The sequence below is a fragment of the Odontesthes bonariensis genome, chromosome 16 (genome assembly GCF_027942865.1).
Source record: "Odontesthes bonariensis isolate fOdoBon6 chromosome 16, fOdoBon6.hap1, whole genome shotgun sequence".
Classification (NCBI taxonomy): Eukaryota; Metazoa; Chordata; class Actinopteri; order Atheriniformes; family Atherinopsidae; genus Odontesthes; species Odontesthes bonariensis.
Genome location: NC_134521.1, coordinates 3,991,852 through 4,010,302, shown reverse-complemented (window position 1 = coordinate 4,010,302; position 18,451 = coordinate 3,991,852). Strand labels below are relative to the sequence as shown.

General features: G+C 40.5%; 1 protein-coding gene across 2 annotated transcripts in view; it reads right to left on the bottom strand.

The window, feature by feature from the left end:
* tmem132e (transmembrane protein 132E) overlaps positions 1–18,451 on the bottom strand; it is a 462,444-nt gene that overhangs the window by 124,411 nt on the left and 319,582 nt on the right. Inside the window, exons 1-2 of one of the 2 annotated variants that reach the window (XM_075487419.1) lie at positions 12,259–12,920; positions 10,792–11,758 (exon numbers count right to left, since the gene is read on the bottom strand). In XM_075487419.1, the coding sequence (XP_075343534.1) occupies positions 10,792–11,758; positions 12,259–12,337 (1,046 nt within the window). In that variant the 5' untranslated portion in view covers positions 12,338–12,920. Of the gene's footprint in view, positions 1–10,791; positions 11,759–12,258; positions 12,921–18,451 lie in introns of those variants that run through there. The other variant, XM_075487420.1, reaches the window with a different exon arrangement.

The window sequence follows — 18,451 nt, the reverse complement described above, 5'->3', positions numbered from 1 at the left end:
AGGTTATTATACCTAATAGGTGGCAACTCATAGCCTAGTCTTAACAGAAAAAGTGTAATGGGTACATCAGTGCAATTGGCCAAAGCAAAGTAGCATCACAATCTAAGATTGAAAACTGTCATGAATGTTGTCATCTCCCAATTTGCAATCAGACAGAGTTCATGCGACACGATGGGAATTGTGATGCATGAATAATGAAATGTACAAGCTGTAACCATTTAGATTTTTGTAACACGCAGACCTAACCATGTTATATCAGTTATAACCTTGTATAATATTTCTACTCCTTACTATCAGAAGAGCAAGAAATGATCGGTGAAGTAAAAACCCGAAACGACTGTGGAAAATGTTGTGCGGGATGAGCCTTAAACTATTGATCTCTTGCGTGAAGGTCTGCAGGTAAGCATCTTCCATCATTCTAAATGAATGCTAGTACGGTGTGTTAAGAGGACATCATGAAGAAACACGTATAGAGACACAGAACGCTGATGTGCTGCTGAATCAAAACTTAATCTGAACCTGTTTAGGCAACAAAAAAAGGAGAACAGAGCATTTTGAGCCTTTCACAACATTTTGCACTGTGAATCAATTCAGATATTTGATTTTATTTCCTGTCATGAGATTGAGTTGACTCACATGTCTAATTCTGCAACCAATTGGATCAACTGCTGTCTTGACTGTTTGACTTGAATGTCACTATAGTTAATCTGTGGTCAATCACAACCAACTAATTATTCTTCATTATATTTGAATCTCCCTTTTGCCACTTGTAACAGAGGAGGAGCAGCCCCGTCTGCCTCTAGAGACATTAGTAACATTCTACTAATGTACGAACTTGCAATGACAAAAGAAACTAAACTTCATGAACACAATGCTTTGTGAGGTTCCAGAGCGGATCTACAAATAAAATGCATCTCTTTTTCCTGGAGAGACGTTACAATATTTCACAACTGCAACCAAACTAAACACATTTTCTGGGAGACTGAGCGTAAACCTGTCAAGATGAGTGCAATGAAATGTGTTTGGAAAGAGAACAAGCACATTTGTTGATCGAGAGATTTAAAAGCCCCTTTAATTCAAATAGTTAGTGTAAGCCTGGACACTTAAATGAAAAACACCCTTTGAGGACTGCTTGTTTGATTACTTGCAAACTGAGGAAATGTGGAGCACTGAGCTTTTGTCAGTTTATCTCCCAAGCTCTCTACATAAACTAACACTCTGCAGGGGATTTGGTGATATTCAAATATGCATGCAAAAGTGGAACAGTGAAGAAAATCCTTTATCTTTCAATGATTATCCATCTGTCCAACATGAGGATTTTTGATCAGTTGTGACCGACAATATTTGAACATGTGAATAATCTACTGTACATAGAACACAATGATAAAGTAGAAAATAAATTAATAATGTAAAAAATGCACATCAGTGCAGAGATTACAGCCTTCTTTTAAACCGATGAAACCTACCGGCAAAATATTAATGGATGCTTCTGCCGAGGTGGCATTGTGTAATCTGAAGATTTTACTCAATCTCCAGAGCTTGAATAAATCTCGCTTGGTTGTATTATATAAGCCACGACATTAAAAACCCCGGCCTAATTGTGTTGTCAAAATGCGACTGCAGCACTGCACGTACTCCATCCTGAAGATGTCCTGTGGTATCACGATACTGAGACATTAACAACTGTAGGCCCCTTTCAGTAGCAGATAGGACTACTGTGCAAAAATAATGGCAAACAAAAAGGCTGAAAATTGTACAAGTACTACGTACTTGTACTCTTTATCTTCATGAATGCAATTTAAGTTTTGATTTGTCAGCATGGGGATGTCCTACAACTTGCCAGAGTTAAAGAGGAAAGAGAGGATCCATATACCTTCATGCAAGAGATCCCTGGTTCAAGATTTTTTTTTAAAAAACAGCACATTTTTAACTGTTATTCTGCTTTTCTATCGGTGACAAAGGGCCCTGACGGAGTCCAACTCTCACTGGAAACTCATCCGACTTACTGCCGGCAATGCGGACCAAACCGCATCATACAGAGACCGAACAGCCCCAATCAAGGGGTTCGACACTCCATACCAAGTCGAACGCCTTCTCCAAGTCCACAAAACAAATGTAGACTGGTTGGGCGAACTCTCATGCACCCTCCAGGACCCTGCTGAGGGTGTAGAGCTGGTCCACTGTTCCACGGCCAGGACGAAAACCACACCATCACATCACAATGCAGTCCATGTAAAAATCATTCAGACCCTTAAGCTTGTCCATTTTTCTGCCTCACATCGACTTTAAGAACAGACTGATGAGATTCTCCACCTCTTAAAAAGAGCCATTAAAACGAGATAGTTTTATCAGGTATCTTCTTCACCCATTTAATTTAATTTGGAGCTGAACTTTTACTTTTTCAAATGCCAACACAGTTTTAAGCCTCAAAATGCGTAGTATCATTTAATTTCACTCATTAGTCTCTGAATATGTCATGTATGTATCTAATAATCCCTCGTGTGGGTCCAGCACATTTGACAATGTTAAGTGGTAGGATAGCAAAAGGATGCATATGCAGATACGGTGCGTGTTAAACCCTAATGAGTTTTCAGCTGATTACTTGACCGAGATGAACTTTTTGGCTTGAGTTCATCTAATTTAATGGGTTGTGTTTGGGTCAGGGTTTGTTTGTTTCAAAAGAAACCGAATGCTGGACAGTATGCTGAGTATACAAGAAAAGCCCTCAACAGATTAAAAAAAGAGTTACCGAATCAAAGTTACTACGCTGGTCTATTCAAGGTTAGAAAATAACTTAATTACCTACTTCAGTGATAGCCAAGCAGTAGAGGAAACCTGCATATCTGCAATTTGCCAGGAATGGGAAGCTGACCCATGCAACTTTCTTTAAGCATAAAAAAACACTAACTTGAGCTCAAAACGGTTCATTTCATTAAAATCTTGGCACATGCAATTTGTTTCAAGGGAGCTTGAGAGGCAATCCACAAACACTGAAGTTCACAATGGGACAAACTTCCCCCTCGATGTATGACCTCAACTAACTTGGTCAAAGTTGTGAGATAAGAATGAGAATGCGGCAGTAGGTGAGTTTGAGGTGGTAGTGCGCTCAGTTTATGTGCGCTTATGTTTTGTTATGGCACATTATGCAAAAGCAAAAGCACTCTTGAGGCCTCCTTTTCTTCATCAGAGGTGAGAGCTGATAAACAGCAGCTCACTCGGTGTGGTCACATGGCACTGAAAGGATCGGATAATTGGCTAAATTACAATCAGATTGAGTTATTAAGTGCATGTCCTTAATCTGACAAGAAATTGGATCGGATCGGATTACTCGCGATTGGATTAAGACCCGAGATAACTCGGTTGAAAGTCAAATTAAACGTGTTCACAGACAGGTGAAGCACGTGGTGAATTAGACTTTGCGTTCTGCGCATGCTCGAGATTTTTTCCTGGGATCGTGAACCGGAAGTCAGAAGAGACGATATTACTGTTGTTGTTGCCGTCAGAAAGAAACAAACAACGCGATGGAGAATGCGCCGTTGTGCATCGTGAAATAAGCAGCTGATCACAAAACGAAATGTAGAGGGACGTAGCTTCATCTTGCTCTTCATTCGCCATTTTCTCGAATGCCTGAGTTTGATTCGATTCATTCACCGCCATATATCCAAGGATAATTACCCTTGCTCAACTCATTCTGATTGTAATTTAGCCAATTATCGGATCCTTTCAGTGCCATGTGACCCCACTGACTGTGTCCGTGGCAACGGCATCATTGCTCAAGTCATACGATCTGAACACCAGCATGATCCACCGTTAGAGGTGCTGACATTTCCCATCAACACGTTGCAAAAAGACGAGCCAGCTCTGACGGCAACAGTGACACACGGGACACGGAGTGACTTTGTTTTTCATTTTTGACACCCCTGATCTAGCTGCTGGGGGATGCAGCCACTGCTGCTGAATGGGGGTCGCCTTCCCTGGATTCCACGCTTTCTCTCCTCAAGCGTTTATTTGGAGCCCCAGTATTTGAATACTGCATGTTGAATAAGGGCTCTGTAAGACAACAAGCCTTTTATGCACAGAAGTGGATAAGAACACAGTCCATGTGTGTTTACTGCAACATGGATTTGTTTGCATTGGCAAAAAAGTCAGTCAACAACATTCAAACTGGCAGCCCATTGTTTACTCTATGAAGTTCTCATTGGGGTTCTATAAACCTTTCTATTTTATATCCTACAACTTGGTTTACAAATAAACCATTGAAAAAAAATGTGCTGTCTGTTCGTGCTCCACAGCCCTCTGGCAAAGCAAAGTGGAAGTACTTCTCATTTCATTGGCAGTAGAAAAAGTTGGTTGGACTAAAAAAAACACCCCTGGGTGTTCACAGATGGTAAACGTAACAATTAAAGAATGAAAACTTGTGTCGTGCCACATGGTGTGATATCACACATCATGTGCTCAGTAAGTTTTTAATGATCTGTCAGATTGTAAAGCAGCAAAAGCTGCAGTTTTATCTCATTGAAAAAGCACACTGAATTGGTGCCATGTAGACACTATCAACCCGCCCTGTGTATAATCTAGTTTCTCTGAAATTCACATGGAGGCAAAATAAGAGGAAGAGGAAGTTTTGGACAGTGACTTTTCTGGTTTAAATGATTTCTCTTTGGAATGCAGTGCACTTCATTTCATCTAAAAACCATTCAATTTGTGCAGGTCACAGTTTTCTTTTTCTTTCCTATTATTACAAAAGATACAGTATTCCCTCATTTGGTATTCTGAAGACGACAGCACGCTTTGGTTTCTGTGTCCGTGTGTGACAACAATGGGGATTCTACAGATGCACCTGTGGTCTTGCAAATAAAGCAAGATCATTTGGGTCTGCTGTGCTGAAGCCTCTCACACATAGAACTGGTCTATAGTACATCGAAAAAGGTGTGGATGATGTCAACTGTCCTGCAAAGGCACTTCTCAAAACAAGTCCCCATGTTGTTTTTCTGCTCTGTCTTCTTAGTCTGGCATGTTGTTTCACTACATGAAAATTAATCCAGGCCCATGCAGCACGCTCACTGTACACGGATAAGAATACTTGTGCTTCCTGGGTCATCCGTGAAAGGACCAAATGGATCTTTGCAGACTAGTGAAGATGATGAAATGTATGCCAAATAGGCCTCCAGTTGGTATTTAACTGGTCTGAGATCTGACTACAAAGATCATAGAACATAAGTCATATAGTTTTAATTCCCAACAACTGGCCGCTAAAGTGGGACTAAGTCAGCTAAATAATCGAGCTACCAGAATCCATCTCTGAAAGTTTTTTATTTTAACATGTCTCCCATCTGTGTATTTTCACTGCTGTCTCACCACAACATCCCTAAAAAACTCCCAAACAGACTTTCAAGAGCTGATGGAGATTTAGTTCAAAGAAAGGACACATTATATTTTGGTGCTAATCTGGATTACTTTCTTTAAAAGCACATCTATCTTCAGTCAAGATTCAAACAGTAAATATATGCTTCTGACACGCAGTGCCCAGCAATACGTATTCGTGTAGCTTGGGCTTCGTGCAGCTTCTTTTCTCGTAATTATCGTCCATGCTGCTTTGAAGTTTTGTGAACCTGTGTGAGACAATTCTTTATTAATGACAAGTCGAAAAAGAAGAAGTAGAAAAAACACTGAAAAACAGAATCTATTGGGAAACTGTGTCTTGTGAAGCACAGCACATTAGGGTCACCATCATGTGATGAATCATAATCACTATGGCGAGTATCAAGTATCTTAGATAATTAAAGAAATTATCTTTAAGTCTGCAGCAGATGCAACAATACATGCATGATAATATCCCAGCCGCACATACTATTGTATCGCCATGGTTACTAAATTTGAAAAACAACTACCAGATTCCCTGCTGCATAATGTATACTTGAGTCTACACTCACAATGTGTATTTCTCACAGCATAACTACAGCAAAACAAGGGCAGATCCCACAAGTGGCCATACAAAATGTCCTCTCTGTGCCCGCATGCCAACATCTGCAAAAACAAGTCAGAAATCTTCAAAGCCGGACAACTAAAAGGGGAAAAAATTAAAGGAATGAAGGAATGGTAAATGAGAGTCAGAGGAGGAAGAGGAAGCCATCTGATTTATCTTTAAAGACACTCCTTATTGCATCTTTAATCATCTCCGTTGATGCATGGGGACAACTCAACAGTTGGCCTTCAGAACCACTGAATTCACACTCCATTGAGACAAATCAGTCAGGAAGCTCAAACTGGGCTTTCTTCCTGCTCCAGCTCCTTTTTAACTCTCCTGCTTTATCACTTCTCTTTTCTACCCCTCCAAGGCAGCCTGTCTGGGAGCTTCAATGGTGTAGAGATGCTTACATGGTTAGCTAAATGTTTCAAGAGGTAGGGGATATAACAGCCTTCCCCATAATTTAACTTTGTCGCATCAGTTCCTGCATGAATCAGAGTAATGACACAATTTTTTAATCTAGATTTCGGATGAAGGCATACTTTACTGAGGGTCTTAAAAAAAACAGTCAGTATCAGTGTAATAGAACCTTCTGAGAACTGAGAAATTTATGACCTACACAATATAATACATTCTTCAATGTGTAAATGTGATGATTGGGATTCCTAAGGGTTGGAACTCTGATTGTAAAATGCTCATTCTAGTCGGTTCACAGGCAGGACTTTGAGGATGCATCTACCTTTAAACACTGTTCAAACTCAAGGCAACCTCAAAGCACTGTAAAACAAATTTAAAGCGATACTCCGGAGTAGATTCAACCTGGGGTCATTTGAACCGTGACATCCAGCCAAGTAGCCCACCCGCAGTTTTTCCGATATTGGCTGAACATCAGCTGAGTTACTGAGTTATCCCGAATAGCTTCGTACAAGGGTTAATGGATCCTGGTCCGTATCTCCAAAATTACCACACTAAAATCACATGCCATGACACCAAACTTCTACAGTAGTACAAATATGGTCTGTACTCACAAAGCGATGCATTTGGAAGTTTGTACGTAGTCCAGGAGTTTATTATTATCATCAACACAAGTCTGATAGCTTTTCTGCTGCTAAAGCTACGTCGACGTCACTTCCTTGATCTGGGAGCTTCAAAGTAAGATGAGGGTTGATCTACTACTATAGACAACAAAGTATATGCTATATTCTACATGAATTTTTATGTTGTAGAGTTGTGAAATTATTTTATCAATGGAGAAATTGAGCAGCCTTGCTTTGTTGTCTACAGTAGTAGATCAACCCTCATCTTACTTTGAAGCTCCCAGCTCCCTGAAGTGACGTCGACGCAGCTTTAGCAGCAGAAAAGCTATCAGGCTTGTGTTGATAATAATAAACTCCTGGACTATGTACAAACTTCCAAATGCATCGTTTTGTGAGTACAGACCATATTTGTACTACTGTAGAAGTTTGGTGTCATGACATGTGATTTTAGTGTGGTAATTTTGGAGATACTGCCAGGGTCCGTTAGCGCTTGTACGAAGCTATTCGGGATAACTCAGTAACTCAGCTGATGTTCAGCCAAGATCGAAAAAACTGCAGGTGGGCTACTTGGCTGGATGTCACGGTTCAAATGACCCCAGGTTGAATCTACTCCGGAGTATCACTTTAAGATGTTAGCAAACTCTGCTGATTTAATGAAAACATGATAGAATCAAAAAGTTTATCCCAGTCTGCTACAGATTTAAAAAGAAAAAAGAAAAAAATGAATCAACGACTGAGAAATTAGCTTTCAAAAACTACGAGTTTCCTAAGATAAAAAGGATAGGTTAAAACGGAACTTGACAACTTGAAGGAAAATAACTTTTTGTCGTTTGTTGTAACTGTCAATAAGCTCCTCCTGATGCTTATTACCCATTGGCTCTCAGAAATACAGGTACTGAGCAGGCCATGGCTCAGTGGTTTGAGTGGGTCGTCCTATAACCAGAAGGTTGGCGGTTCAAATTGTCACTCGCCACTCAAAGATCAGTGAAACTGACATCTGGAGGGGTGAATGTGCATGTGTGTGTTCAACAGGTGCCAACCTGGATGGGTTAAAAAAGCAGATAAATTTCCCTATACATGACAATAAATCTGTTCTTAATCTGTTCTTCTTAAACACATTACACGGTAAAACAAAGCTTATCCTTCTCTAAATGTAGCATTTAACATAAGTCAGTTTGCTTAGTTTCCAAGGTGTCATCTCAGACCCTATAGTTCCAAAAAACGGGTTGAGATTCATTCTTTTAGAAGCGAAAAGAGGTTGAGTTCTATTTCTGTTTTACTGTTAACGATGGTTGCCAAAACCGTATCTATTTTCCTAAACCCTTGCCTGTAATGTACATACGAGCTTTCTCTGGGGAAAAACTAGCTTTGGACACAGAGCTGAAGCACAGCAGAGAGGCAGGGGAAGGGTCCGCAAATTTTTAATGTTCATACTGGGTTTATCTTCTTTTTAGGTGGACAAGTGTAACTGTCGAGTGTTACAGAATTCTGAGGTCTTATGTGGGAAAATCCCACAGTGCTGTTCCAAATCAATCACAACACGGCAAAGTAAGCCACATTAAACGGGCCACATTAAAACCCACTAACAAGTGTACAGGGCAACACAGCCCATGTTGCCATTATAGTGCAACGTTATACTAGAAAAACCCGCATTCATTTGGATGCTATTTTCATTCACTCTACCCCCCCCCCCCAGCCTCCTACACACATCTTCAGTAGCAGCCTCCCCAAGCAGGGCAGCAGTAGCTCACACAAACACTGCTTAGGAAGACCATGTCAAGCTGTGCAACACATTTTATAAAACCAAATTCAAACAAATGCTTTGTGTGTTAGACTGTACTGTGAAATTCGTATGTGCTGGGAGAAATTACACTGGCTTTGTGATAAGATTTTATGAGTAATTGGGGCTTAATTAATACCCTGCAAATCTCCGTATTAAGGATATGTAGTAGATCACAAGATTCTTATTTACAGTGTGTTTCATCATAATTCCTGAGTTGGTTGATAATGAGTACCTGTCATTGTTTTTCAATTTTTCAAACAAGAGAAAAACTTGCTCTCCTCAAGCTCTGTCAAGTGCAAGTAAATCATACATTCTCCAACCCCAAACACTATGGAGACAACTGAGATGAAGGCAGAGATAAGCCTTGTGTTTCTTCCACTCGCACCATCTTCACATGCAGAGGGTCAAACTAGGAAATTTAACTCCGGCAACTATTATTTACATAAACGTTACAGCGAAGTGTTGATGTTATGCAGAGCATTGTGCTCTTGGTGGATAGGAAAAGTTTTAAACCTGAAATTAAGAGGTGACAAAAATGGCTGAGGTATGAGGTTACGAAGAAATTTGGCAAGAAAATGTAGAAACAGCAAATTGATAACCACTAATGGACTAAACTTTATGTATGATTGTATTATGAGATACTATGTCCTTTCACATATCCCTCATCCAAAATCTCTTGAATGCATTTGTAAAAACTATAGTTATCTATTTTATAGTCATAAATGAATGTGCATTTTATTAAAATGCTAACTGAAAGGGGCTGATATAGCTCCAAATGAGTCATTAAAGTGGCTTCAAGAGAGACTTTTTGTTTTTTCTTTAAGTATGGCATGACTATGTAAGACCTAATTTGAGACGGTTATCTTGTTGTGATGAACTATTGATATCACATGGCAACAGCTGTAAAGATTTGCCAGAGCTAGATCAAATCAGATTTTAAATGGTTAAAGGTGATTACAAGAAATATTTTAGGGATTATGAAGACATTTTGTGGTAAAATCATTTAAAAAAACATGACAAAAAGATCCATTATCAAGCAAGTTAGATATTTGTCTCTATCCTTACCAGTATATTTAGGAAAAAAACATGTTCAAAATGATAAATAATAATAATACTGTTACACATGCTCTGGATTCACTTGGTTCTCTTCCACTCTATGAGCATGAAACATTGGTAGGGCCTGACCGTGTGTGATCCCCAACCATCGCTTGACCTTTAAACACAAACCGCTCTGAGTTCATTGCCACCTGTTCATTGCAAACAATTCACATAAAAGAAAACGCCAAATCCCTTTTCACAAGTCACCATTTCAAATGGTGAATCTTACCGAGCTTCGTCACTTTAACCCTGTCTTTTCTTCTTTATCTTATCTGACTTTGATTACTGCAGGCACATGACATGGTTCAGTGAAGGGGAAATTATTGAGGATGGAAGACGTAATTACATGCTCATCTGTCTCTTTAGACCTATGTAAATGGCTATACAACTCATGTAAAATCCTAAAACAATGAATATTGCATGGATTGGGACTGCATATGCACATCGTGATATTATAAAATGCTGCAATTAATCTCGAGGCTATGTAAAAACCTTGGTCTAATTATGCACCTTTGGATGCGGTCTGAATATTAGGACCATAATGGAGAAATCCTGTCCTAAATTAATTGTTCCATTGATGCAGAGCTATTTGGACATGTAGATCTAATATCTTTTGTGAGCCAATCGTATGTTACCATCAAGATGCAACAGTGCCTGCTTTGTTTCTATGCATTATTAATGATTTAAGCCTAAATCTTGGAATAAATTGAGTGTGTTTCTGTGTGAACACAATGTTTTAAAGGGAATATAAGACAGCAGTTCATGACAGGGTGAATATTGCTAATGTTGTCAGTTATCTAAGAGGATGTAAGGATGCTAATAATTCATGTTTACATGATTCCGTGGAAAGTATGGAAATTGCATCTCGACACAGAGCAACAGTATACATTTAAAGGGAGACTTACTTGAGTGTGAACTGTTCAATAGTGGAGTTGGGCATCAGGTACAGGAAGATTCTGAGCGTCTCTCCGGGCTTCAGGGGCTTCTCAGGCAGCCTGAGGAACATGTTCTTGTCCAACTGCTTGTCCACAAGCAGCTGCTCCTGATTGGCCTGGTAGAGGCTGATACTCCCGATGCGCAGCAGAGGGTGCTGTGACAGAGGTTCTCCCCTGGACACACCAGCACCTCTGTGACCTGAACCCTCACCGCACTCCCCTTCAAGATTAGGCTCATGCAGCGTGTAGTAGAGCTCAGCCTGGAGGGTCTCACTGGTCAACCCATCTAGAAGCCCATCCCCAGAGCCTTTCCTCCGACCCAGTGGGGCCACGTTGGTGTTAAACCAGGATGGAGGCAGGTCAAGCTGGGCCAAGCACTGCGCCAGGTTGCCTTTTAGTCGACAGGATGTCTTAATTTCACGGACGTCCCGGAAGGCATGCAGACGGATGCATGGCAGGTTGTCCTGAGCCTTGAAGTCATCCCAGTCACGACCAGCAATATAGAAGAAGACCTGCACGGTGGGGTTGTTGGAGAAGACCCGTGTCTGGACAATGAACGCCCGCACCTTCCAGCTGACTGTCAGCTGGCCTGGAATATCCAGAGGGCTAGTTGGCTGGAGCAACTCCTTGGAAAGGGTCTGGTCCTGGGCAAAAGGCCCAAAGCTTATGTTGATGGCAGGCAGCTCTTTAGTCTGGAAAACCACAAAACTCTCAGAGCGCTGCAGCGGGTGTCCGGTGCTCGGGCTGCTGCTGCTCTTACTGCCGCCGCCAACAGTTTGTCCTGTGATCTGAGCCTCCCGCAAAAAGAAGGCCAGTTGTGCGTTGGACATTTTGAAATTGGCAGGCAGATATACATTGGGTGGTGAAGGACTGGCTGTCATTGCTGAGGAACTGAAGAGGGTATCCGAGCTGGTTGGAGAGACTTGACCTGCAAAAGCTGTAAGGGCAGAAAAGAGAAAGATTAGGCTAAAAATTAAGCTTATTAATAATTTAGCTTTTTTTTTTATTATTCATTTCTAATTTCAATAGAAATTGAAAAAGGGAAACATATATATATATATATATTATATATATATATAGATAGAGAGATAGATATAAAGTACAGTCAGGAAGTGTGCTAGGACTACTCTATTTAGTCAGCTGTAAGGAGTAAAAGCGGAAGAGGTTTTCACACACTAATCAGATAATCTGCCACTGTCACGCTTCCAAAGCACAAACATGTTTGTATTAACAAGGTGCACAGTATGTCACACAAGGACACTCTCACAGAACATTCATTTACACACCAAACTTTGGCCCAAAGCAACAGAATTAAAAAAAACAAAAAAAACACTGGTTTTCATTGTAACATTGTTATCAAGCATACTACCTGTTGAGGCAAAAACACCAAACAGCGAAGTGTAAGCTTTAAAAGTTAACAGAATAAATGTGACATACTTATCAAAATTACCCAAAGTTGAGCCCAAATACATAGTTGCCTGTCCCCATGGTCCAAACCATAGATTAAAAGTCCCATATTCCAAGTGGTTTTATCATAGAAATCTCATTCTTCAAATCTGTAAAAACATCAGCAGGGTCTTTTTGAATTCCCCACAAGTAAAGCTTCCGTGAAAGGTTGCGTGGCTCGCAGGAAATCCACAGAAATTTGTCCTCCTTTTTGCTGCTCTCCTTAGCAAAAAAAAAAAAAAGTGTGTGGGAAAAGTAGAATGAATAAATCAAGGATATGAACAGCAAAAAGCTCCTGCAGTTCTTCACTTGGTCATATTCTCGTCAGCGGCTGCAAAGGTTCCACTTAGCTTCTTGAACTTGTGCTCTTCTAATGCCGTGTGGCTTAGGTCTTGGTTTAAGAGTGATTCAGCCCCACACAGCGGCTCTTTCAATCCCAGACTGTGCATGGCTCCAGGACACACTCTGATAGACAGGCAGAGCCTCCTCCCGGTTGGTGGGCTGTTCGAGAACTATAGACAAAGCCCCTGACGCCGCCCCATCTTGCCACACCTAGTCTCTGGTCTATAATCACAGCTTCAGCTCCGGGGGATACTGGAGACACACGGCTCTCAGAGGACTCGGCTTACACCACACACACACATACACACCGGTGCGGGCGAAAGAAACAACACTCAACACTCTCCAGCTCAATTCATCCTCTCCCTCTGAACGTGTTCAGGCAGACTCTCATGTGAGCGCATGCGAAGTGTGTGCATGAGGGTTTTGTATGTCAGACAGAGAGAAAGAGGTGGGGGATGGATGTATTGCTTGAATGCCTTTAGGCACAGAGAGAGGGAGAAGGGAGTGAGAGGGAGAAGGGGAAAGGGAGAGATTAGGTAAAGGTTATTGATGAATTAGCCTAGCTATGCTTCTCTTCTCTTCCTCCTCCCCCTCATACACCCCCGCCTCCTTTTGGTGCGCTTTAGCCCCATGAGAATGAGGGGGTTACCGGCACAGGGGGGGATGGGTATCTGGCCTGCCACACTGCTTCACTCACATGTGCTTGGAATTCCCATAATAAAAGAGAGGAATCCGCAGATGTGTGTTTGCATGTGTGTGAGTGTGAGTGTGTGTGGGCTTCATAAACTGAATGGCAAACAGTGGGAGCAACAAAAGATGTAGCAACCGCCAGAGAAACATCCCACACTTACAAATGAGCAGCCGCAGCAACAGAGGAGGCTGGAGTAACTGCTAATGATGAGAGAGGCTACTTAGGGACTGTCTGGTCTTTATCGAACAAAAGCTCTCTAACTCATGGGAATGTGTGTGTCTCTGTGTGTGTGGTGCACGCGCGCTGAGCTGCTCTCGTCTCGATCAAGTCCCAAATATGCACGCCAAACAGCAAAACTTTCTTCAGGGCTGCTCAAGCAGAGTCCCACGTCCTTCGTGCTCCTGGGTCCAAATACAGAGCCACACTACAAATCTCTCACCATGACTGTGTATTTCAAACAACTCAACAAAACCAGGACACTCCACCTCTAATCCTTGCCTCAGGAAAGGATAGAGTACGTGACTCATATATGTGGATATATACTTGGCCTGCCTGCCAATTTCTGTGTCAATGTGGCGTATTTTTAAAGGTCCATGTGATGTCACTGCTGTGTTTAAACAGTATATTAGAAGATCAACCCCATCACGTCGGTCTCCATTTTTCTCTCCATGTCTTGAGGCAGCAGTAGCTTTGATCTCTGACAAACCTTGAAGCCCCACACCAGCTGGGTCTTTTAAATATGAACACATAATGTTATCCATAGACTCTTCAACTGCCAGTGAGCTGGCCTTGAGCAAGGCACTTCATGGAGAGTATGTAGAAGCTCAGAAAGCACATGCTGCCCACAAATCAGCCCCAAACCAAATGGATTCCAGTTTGCTGCTGTTTTTAATAAGTTTTTTTTTTAAATTGACTGCTTCTCTTTCGTGCGTCTGTTCATATAAACACAGGGAGGCTGAGGAACCTTTAGGCTCAATTGTTTTACCAAACAGCTTGCTGGCATTATGAGTTGACAAGCGGCATCAGTAGTGGTACGCTGCAGAACTTCGATCACCTCAAACAGATTCCGAGCAAGAGGCAGCAGATAAGAGAACAGTCGAGAAAATGTAAAGCATTTATCCTGCGTGTGTCTTCATTTGTCTTTGATTACGCAGTGTGTCTTGTGTCAGCTGTCACTATTTGGGACATTTTCAAATGTTTAAAGAGTGACAGAATTTTAACTTCGTAACAAATCCGATGGCAGTCCCAAAACTAATTTTCTTCTAAAAAAAACAAAGTTACACTATGAAATAATGTCTTTGCAGATGGAAACTCCCACATTCACTTCAGTTACTGAAAAAAACAACAACATTGATTTCAGTGCCCACCGCCCACTAAGTTTGTCAGATTGCTGCCCTTCATGTGGGTGACTGGAGTTCAAATCTTGACCTCCCTCCCTGCACGAAAGGTACTACCTACAGTAGGGGTCCTTAGGCAAGACCCCCTTACGCTATCTGCCTGCCTGGGATGTGAGTGTAAATTGCTTTGGATGAAAGGGTCTGCCAAATGCATGAATAAAAACATTTTCTTTAACTGTATTTTTTTGAAAAAATTTGATTTTTTTTCTTCTGAGTGTACATCAAATACACTCCTAAAGAAACTCCACAGATGACTGCAGGGTAAATGCTTACATGACCATGATTGTTCCCTGGTTGACTAGTAACATTCTGCCATTTGTTTGTGCCTTAAAAGTTTCCTTCACCTTTTATGATTGAATATGGCAGTGATGGAATATACAGCCATGTGAAAAAGAAAGACCCTTTGATTCTAAGGATTTCACATATTTAGACACAAATATCATCTTGTCCTTACAAGGGGCCAATGCACAAAACTGTGTTTAGATTCATGACTACATCTGAAAACTAGATGCTCACGCACAAACCTGATTTTCACTTCTATTTTTAGCCAGGAGTGGAAGAAGACACTCCCATAATTTTCCAATTGCCAATCGACACTTCGTTTGCAACACAACTGAATAGGCATGGGGACGACAGCAACAGTAAAGAGGAAGTACAGCTTCACCAAACATAACACAGAAACACTCATCAGTGAAGCAGAGAAAAAGAAAATCTGTTTGATTTGATGATCTCTGTCAAATACCCCGCATAGGTAAAAAGAAATGGTTGGATTAGAAACCAGCAGCCAAAACACGGATCAGCTCAACATTACATCAGACGGATCATGGTATGTTTGCTGGTTTATTAACCCTTCCTGTTGTCCTGCGGGTCAAAAGTGAGCCACTACCATGTTTAGCTGTAGAAAAAACACCTTAAACCATCTTTTTCCAACTTGAAATGTTATGACTTTTCCTAAAGGGACCCCATCATTAGAAAAAGTCACACTTTATTTTTGTTTATGTTTCAATGTGGGCTGTACACCACTAGGGTACAAAGATTGTCTTATGGGTGTCTTCACATTTATATAATAGCAATAATAAATCTTTATTATGTAAAAGAAAACTGAGAAAACAAGAAAACTGTTGGTCCAACTGACAGTTGGTTTGTTGTAAAAAAAAAAAAAAGTGTAATCCTGAAAACTGGTGATTGTCTTTTTGTATTGTGTGACAAAAAATACATGATAAAAATGTATTGAATTGAGTTAAATAGATAAATAACAGGTGGTTTCATCATACAAAATAGATTTTGGATTAAAAATTCAATTAAGTTGCTTTATTTTGGGGCTTTGGTAGGGCAGGGCATTTTTTACACACAATGTTAAGACAGCACAAAGGGTTCTGGTAAAGCTGATGAGAATATCTGGTGCCAGGAAGTTCAAACGCTCTTAATATGTGTTTTCTTTGTAAAGTCTCATTAGAGAGGTCTTCCACAACCATTAAAAAAACCAACACATGACTGTGGTTATTTATGCTATCCACAATTACTGTAAATATGAAGGTACGGTGAAAATTGGCCATAAAAAGTCAAAATCAGAAAGAAACGTCACTATTATAATGAGGAAGCTCTGAGAAAATCATTGTTTTGTTTAATGATGAATCACATAAAAACATGTGTACACATGTTCTGAAGAAGGCATGAGAGCTGCACATTCTCTCTGCACATTTTCTTGAATGATGTGCAGAGGGATGAATCTGACTTAAAGCTACCTTCTGATAGCTACCACAGACCCACTTATCACTCAAAGTGGCAACACCCTTAATTGGTGCATAAATGTAAGCTTTTACACACTTTGAATGGGTAACTTATATGATTCAATTAGAACATTTGCTACACAGTACACTGCTTTAAATATGTTTATTTCTGGATTTTAGCTTTTAGAGTCACTCTCAAGTGGTCATTTGAAGAACTGCAGTTTATGGCGCCTCCATGTTGGCTTCATTTCTCAGCTCCAGAGCTTGCCACTTTGTTAGACCTATGGAACAAACTCCAACATTTTACACGGCAAAGGAGAATTTTTTTGACAAAAACTGCAGTGGAGTTCAAACAAAATGCAAACTTACAAAAAATGCAACCACTTATTTATTGATTGATGGAGTTTTTTTATGGAGTTATTCATTCATTCATTTATCTAATTCAAAGATCCAAATTTCTAACTCTTGAGATTTTCTGTCCCTTCTTTACCCATAATTTGCGTAACTAAATTTGATAACGTTTATTCAAACGATGTAAAACACAATAAACACAGTGTACCTTTTCATCCAGCGCTGGAATACATCAATGGCTTTATACCAATTGTGTCAAAAGCAAAATGCTTGTTGTCTTTGGCAAATTGCTAGGGACTGTGAACTGACACTGATACTCTCATGCGAGGCCTGAAGGTCACCTGATGACTCCCCATGAGCCTCCTTATCCTTTTCAGATGCAATGAAACTGTACATTGTCGAAGTATGCATTGAATGCAATAAAGCTAAACAAATCTGTGGCCCTTATTCTCAACCTTGGGGCCTTATGGCATCATTTGAGAAGGTGATAACAGCCTATGATGCATCAGGGTGTGCTTGTCTCATTTCAGTTTAACAACATCACCGGGTAGGTGGGTCTTAAAAGGGAGCACGGACACAGATGGGCTTCCATTGTGAAACCTTATCGCCTTCTTCTTCCACTTGATGTGCTATTAGACCTCAGGCCAAATTGAATCGAATTCTCTTCCTGTTGTGCCCCCATTATGGGGAACATCTGCTCTGTGCTCCATGCCGGCTTGTGGCCATGGAACAAGTGGGTTCCCTGTCAGAGGAATTCTGTTTGTAGACTATTTTGTTTTAAGTGAATTAATCAAAACATTCTGGGCCACTTTTGGTGATACAGCACTTCATCACATCTAAAGTCATGTCAGTAATGTTGTGCAAAACAGAAAATAAACATTTCCCATCAGCAATCATGCCGATTTATTCTACTTCCTCATCAGTCTATTTAGTTTCTGTGAGTGTTAGAGTTGCAATTTTGCAAAACATTCAAAATCAAAGTCTTTTTCTCTTAAGAAACTAAAGCAAGAAAAAATTAGAAGCTGGAACTTTATGTTACTAAAACAACAAGCAAATATCTTTAAAGCAAGACACCTGAAAAATGTCTTCTAAACGTATTACAGATCGTGTTTGTCATAGGTGGGCAGTGTGATCCACTTTTATCTTAAATTATCCCTCAAAATACGACCATCTTCATCACTTCAACTAGGTATGTCACATATTTAAAATTTGAAAAATGTACGAGGATCCTTTTGTGCCACCGTTTAATCTGAAAAGAAGTTGAGTGACTGAAGGGAAACAGCCTTTCTCAGTAGTTAAGTCAAACACTTTTTCTGTATCTCTCGCTGCCCTTAAACAAAGCCGTCAAACATAAAAGCAGTCTTCCAAGTCAAAGTGGAACACATCCAGAGGATGTTATGAGGAGGGCAGATATTTGATCCAGAGAAAGAGAAGTGCATAAATGTCTCTTCAACTAAAAGGTCAGGAGAAATTGTTGAGAGGGTTTAGAGAGATGGAGCATCCTTACAGCATCACTAATGTTCCAGCTTGAAGGATTTCCTGATCGATCTATATCTTACCCCTCATTCCCTCACCTCCTTTACTCTGCTCTGAGTCACTACACCACACACTACACAATCCCTACAATGATATGATTTGGATTGGTCAAATGCTACCTGAAGGGAAAAACATTA